The 6126-nt window shown below is 52.2% G+C and overlaps 1 protein-coding gene across 1 annotated transcript; it reads right to left on the bottom strand.

Moving 5' to 3' along the window:
- Window positions 1-4635: 4635 nt before the first annotated feature.
- On the bottom strand, window positions 4636-5376 carry LOC144123802 (etoposide-induced protein 2.4 homolog). Its single transcript, XM_077656551.1, has one exon. The coding sequence runs from the start codon at window positions 5374-5376 to the stop codon at window positions 4636-4638; it is 741 nt and encodes a 246-aa protein (XP_077512677.1).
- Window positions 5377-6126: the final 750 nt, after the last annotated feature.

The following is a 6126-nucleotide window of genomic DNA, read 5'->3' as shown; positions in this document are numbered from 1 at the left end:
ACCCTGAATGAAAGCGGTGGTGGCCATCGAGGCACCCTCAAATGGGTGTTCCACCTCCTCTGGCGTCCGCGCGTGCTTCGCTTTCTCGACGCTAGGGGTAGCGGCGATCTCTGCCCGACAGAAAACGGGTTCATATATACGCGCTCGGGTCGGGCGGGCTGGCCCATCCCGACCCGACCCGCAAAGTCGGCCTCATGTCAACAAGGCACAGCTGGTGTCTGTGCACGTGTGTGGTACGTGCGCGGCGGCCTGCAGCAGAACTTGCAGTGTTGTAGGCCTTACCGAAAAAAAGTAACTAAATACGTTACTCGTTAGGTTAAAAAAAGAACGCCTTACTGCCCTACGTTACGTACAACAAAAGGTAACGCGTTATCGTTACCGAAAAAAGTACCGCACGTTACTTTGCTGTTACTTCATGGCCATAAATTTTAAGTTTTCGTCACCTTAAGAACTTACGATAACAATTTTATAAAGCTCACATTTCACATATAACATCTAGCCCAAAAAACGATTTTACGCGATATCCTGATTTAACGAGAATACTTTGCACAAATGTGCAGGAGCTTAGCAATGTTATAGTGGCCTAAAGTTGCCTGTAGAGTTACATGTGTTGGATTCTAACTGTGTGGCACATGATGAAGTCATCTTCTGAATGTGGCATTAAACACAAAATGACACTCCATCATCAATTCTAACTTCACAAACAAACCATCGCTGAAGTCTCAACAAATTTAGAGTAATTCTGAAAAATGTGATGTCCCAAAATGCTCGGCATGCTTCCACCCTGTGGAGAGTTGTGTGTGTTAGTGGTTTGGGAAGGGGAGGTAGATGAAGGCAAGTGTGTGAATGCGTGTTCGTGCAGGTGTTTCGTGCTTTATGGCTGTTCCGTCTTTTTTATTTGGGTGCGTTGTCAAGGGCAGCTGTTTTCTGCCATGCATGCGAGCCCCAGCAAGGGTTGTCGGGAGCACCTGTACACATTGTTTGTTTACATCACTTTAGGTGCTCTGCGCTTTTTTTTTCTAAAAAAAGGTGGCGGAGTGGGCCACAACTGGAACAAAAAGTAACTAGTAAAGTGACACCTCACGTTACCGAAAAATGTTAACGTAAGTACGTTACCCGTTACAGTTCTGAATTGGTAACGAGTACGTTACTAAGTTATCGAAAAAAGTAACGCGTTACCGGGAACGCCGTTACTTGTAACGCGTTACCGACAACACTGAGCAGAAGGTCACAACGAGGCAGCTGCGCGGTCGCTTTGCAGCCGTCAATCATCGACGCTTCCAGTTGTTGCGGGTGCCCAGCGACGGACGACCGGCGCCCGGAGAAGGTCCGGAACCAGCACATTACACCGCACAGCCTGCGGAGCGACTCGGCGCGGATCCTCCGGAGGAGGGGTGGAGGGGCAGAAAAGGTCGCGGATCCTCCGAAGGAGGGGGGGAGGGGCAGAAACGGTCGCCGCAGGACCTCCTCTCTCTCTCTCTCTCTCTCTCGTTTTTTTTTGTTTTGTTTTCATCGGCAGGATGAGCAAGCGGCTGAGGAACTCTGGTGGGAGATGTGGACGTGTTGTCTCGCGTCAACTCCCATTCTTTGTACATAAACTGTCCAAGCATATTACCTCAATGTAAATAAATGTAAATAAGCCCAGTCCTCGCTGCCCTGAACCGCCATAATCCTTTTCCCGCGCTTCAACGAAGAAATACAAAACTTCTCAAACATCGAGAAGCCACGGCGATCTGTTTATCTGGTCCCTTCCGAAAAAAAACACCCGGCGAAGTGCCTGGTCCAATTCGCGTCGCCACCTAAGGCGTGGTGGTCATTCTTCCGTCAGCTTCAGACCGCCATGTGATGCAACGAGCGAGGCAACCAGGAGCGCTTTCGGTCGGTCAGCGCCCCCCTATCTAAATGCCAATCGCATGGAGTCGTTATGATGCGCCATCTGCCCGGGGTAAAGAAGAGTCCGCCTATTTCATGTGGCACGTCCTTAGTTTTGTAGCGAGAGCTACGCAGGGCTACCAGTCGAACATCTCGCAGTGGCTGGGAGAGGAAAGTTGTGCGCATGCGCCATTACCATGGCAACCGGAGAGGAGCAGTGGGTGCGCAGCGCGCTTCGTCGCCGCCTCGCCGCACATCACCCGAACCGCGCGTCGCATGCGCAGCATTGCGTATAAAAGGAGATGTAGTGGGCGTCTGTATCACGTTTGACATAGATGCGGAGAAGGAGAGCCTAGCCGCTGGTAAACGGCGGTATAGAGGAGAAGATTAACTCTTCCGGTCCTGAGGTTGTCGCCTGGCAGTTGGCTACTCAACTAAGAGAGAATGAGCGTAAGAAGGCGAAGGGAGCAGCAGAGACGCCCGAACAGGGAGATGAACGGCTTGCCAAACGGAGATGCCAGACTGCCGAGCGTAGTAGACGGCGCATAGCCGCCGAGATGGAGCCTTATGTCTCTCATCGCTAAACAGTGACCATAACAAACTCAGCCAGGGGAACGTACCCCTCGCTACGTATATCCTGGCATAGCCACTGCCATTTTTTTTTGTCTAACTGCCCGAGCGAAGCAGTGACGAAGGCCACCGCGCGCAGGGGAGGGTGGAGAAAGGATAGCCGGAGAGGGCTTGATCTGCTGGAGACGGCTGTGCGTAGCTAGCAATAGAGAACGTGTTGCATCCTTGCTGGGCAGTAATAGACCGGTGTGGTGCTAACAGCGTCTAATATGGGCCTGTGAGCGCACTCCATAATCAGTGGATAAAAACTTTATTGGTCAAAAGACGTTCTTAGTCCCAGAGCTGGCGAGGATATGAAGGCAGGACTGCTGCCCCGAGCCAGTGGACGGCGTCGCAAACCCAAACGGCCGGGGTTAACAACCTGAAAGGGTAGCTGAAAGCACAAAAAAGGTTGAGCATAAGCAGCAAGGAATCACTGCAAATTTCACCGAGCACGGGAGAAAAAATATCACGTCTCTGCACACATGCTTAGACAAAACTAACAAAAGAAAGATTTAGCATACTGGAGACCTACTAGCGGAGATGTATACCGGTTTTACGTACGGGAGCTGCGACCGCTGCGCAACAGGCGCACGTAAAACCGATATACGTCTCCCCTAGTACGTCACCGGTATGCTAAATCTTCCTAATGAGACAAGCGCTGAACTCTATAATTGCCAAACCATTACACACATACGCTCAAGAAACACCCTTGAGGGGTACAGAAGATCGGGACACGTGGCGAAATGTGACGACGCAAGCAAAAGGGAAAAAAAAAGAAAGAACGTAAGCAAATGAACACCCCATGATAATATACCGAGACCGACTGCAAGGCAGGCCCACATATCTTTAACGAAGTGAAACAATGGTATATACGCGGGCTTGATTTGGGGGCTTATCCAGTACAGGATCCTGGCACGAACATTGGCTCCAGGTCGTGCTGTTTTCGCATTTGTCATCCCCTTTATCCACGTGTAAATATTTCGCACCTCTGGCGGTCGTTTTGAAGGTATTGATGCAGCAAGTCGGCGACTTTCGGAAATAAAGTTAAAGTTCAGCGCATGTAGTTCGTCCTGTGTTCAGTCCTGTTGCTACCATCTGCTGAAAAAAATCGATGCAGTACCAAACAAGCCGACAACTGGTAATATTTACTGAGCTGGAGAGGGAAATACGAGACAAGAAGATTGTGCAGGGCCGTCCACTCTTTACGGCGTAGAGGGGTCGCGCATCGAAACGAAGCGGCGCAGGAACCTGGAGAAGGTTCTTCGTGTCGTCTGCTACAGCGCAGTGGCACACCGCCACAGCAAAGCCAAGCATGGCATGCATGCGCGCTGTAGCAGACCACACGAAGCACTGCCTACTGAGCGCCTGTGCAGCTTCGCTTAGATGCGCGGCCGTACTGGATGCACTGACGCCCTGCAGAGCGCGGCCACACTGCGCCGTGTTCGTACTAAGAGTGGACGAGTCCCTGTAAATAATCTGCGACAGGCCCCCCTTCCTGCTGATAAGAACCCATTTCATTCGGACTGCTTAGATAAGCAGCGTCCCGATCCAAACTGGGTAGAAGTTGACGAAATGCTAACCGGAGGCAGACCATGCGGCACAAGGCCGGCAGAATGCGCTCACGCATAAAAATCGAGCACACACCGCCTCAACATTGACCAGTACTCCGAGAAGATTACAGCGGAATGTTGAAGTCTGGCCAACCAAAACAACGTGTGGTTAATTAAAAGCGACAACTCGCCTAGCTGCGTCAAAAAGGCATCTTTCCGCGCGTGGTACACCGTGAGGATAAGAGGTCTGATATCAACAACGGCACAAAAAAAAAGCTGAAACTGACAATTGAGTATCCGCCCTATGATACATTGTCGCTTGATGTCCTATCTTTTTTTTTCCTAAGCTGTACACAATGTGTTAAAATGGGACTGATGGTCGCAACTGGCGCCGGTTATGCGACTGGCCTGTGCAAGCCATTTCCATCAGAATGGCAACACCCCAAAGAAGTGCACCTCGCGGAAGGTAGCATTCGTGCCGACCCTTCGTGGGCTCCGTCTGTTTTCTTGAGCGGCCTGCGTCGCTGTGTAGAGCACCCAAAGCTGGAGAAGCTAGACACAGGTTGCACAGCATGCATGCCCGTACACCATTGGTGTTCGCTTACTTGAACGGTGTTCCGGAGTTGGGCGTCGCTGCGAGGCTGCTCATGAAGAGCAGTGGAAAGGCGATCGAGAAGAGGATGCGTCTGATGCAGAGCGAGCCCGACAGCGACGTCACAAAGGCCAGCGGCATCCCGAAACCGACGAAGTAAGGCCAGTTGTCTTCGACGAAAGACACTCTCCGATGCGGTGCCCAGCCGCGACTGAACCAGACGTACTCGAACGCAGAGAAGGAGTACAGGAGGCTCAAATGCACGGTGCTTACGAAGCTTCCGAGCACGCCGGGCGCAAGCATGCTTAAGAGATGAGACTGGAGGAGGAACAGCGTCGGAAACGCCACACCGAACCAGGCATTGGCCAGCAGATCGCTCAGGGTGGGCATGGTCGTGCGAGGGACGCGTGGGTGAGCGCGGTAGGCGATGTCAGCAAGTTCCTGGAAGGACAAGCAGCTCATCACTTTGGTCAGCACTAACGCCGGCAGCAGCCACAGCGCTTCAGACGTGTGCTCGAGCAGCGCCTGCATCCGTGGCCATGTGTCCGGAGAGTCTTCGCAGCCGCTGAACAGCAAGGCGCAGGCAAGCGCCTTTGCGACTAGAAGGAAGGTCCAGTCGCACGCCAGAGTGCACAGGACAAACATGAGGAAAGTGGACATGCTTAGCGGCAAGGCGTCGTCATTTCGAAGCCATTGTAGGATGCCCTGCCGCTGCTGTTGCTCTGGAGGCGCGTCGACGTCATCTGCCATACGTCTAGTGACCAGGACTTCTTGACTGGTCAAGCACGGGGTCTCAATAGCAAAAGGGTGCAGAAGACCCGCGAGAAAAGAGCTCAACGCCTCCATCTCTCTACAAGCCTGATCTTGCTCGAGAAGTTACTTGGGAATGCAAAAGGTATGCAAAGCGTTCCTTCCTCCCGCAGCAGACCGCCGAGACAGCGGACCAGACTTGCGGCTACGCTGCGATGCTACTGCAGGGTCAATCACGCCTTCCAAGCGCGGGTGTTCCAGGCGAGTAGACACGAGCCACACACACACTGTCAAGCGTTAAAACAACTTTGAGGGAATGCAGCAAACGGCACCGCGCACGCAAGCACTGCTCAAAAAATCACACGCCATTCATATTTAGGGCGTCTGCGACTGACTGCGGGTGGACTGCCTTTTTTAATATCCACCGCAGCTTGGATTCGCTGCTCTCTCTACCGGCTATTTTACCCAATTTTGTGTGTGTGTTTCTGCTGAGTCGCCCGCGATGTCATCCTTTTCATGCCTCCTTGCAAGTCCACTGAGGCGGCAGGGCGCTCAGTCAGCTTAGCCTTCTGACTGCTGCTCAATTCGATAAACATTTGCCGCGTAGCTACGTGAAATCTTTGTATGTATTCGCTCGGCAATTAGTTCTGTTAAACTGAAACTTGGGGACTGAGTGCGAGGATTTTTTGCGCATCACTGTACTGACGTGAGGCGTATACGGGCAGGCTTAGTTATCAGGTCCGGCAACCT

Source organism: Amblyomma americanum, chromosome 1, assembly GCF_052857255.1.
Source record: "Amblyomma americanum isolate KBUSLIRL-KWMA chromosome 1, ASM5285725v1, whole genome shotgun sequence".
Lineage (NCBI taxonomy): Eukaryota > Metazoa > Arthropoda > Arachnida > Ixodida > Ixodidae > Amblyomma > Amblyomma americanum.
This window is presented reverse-complemented; position numbering and strand designations above follow the sequence as displayed.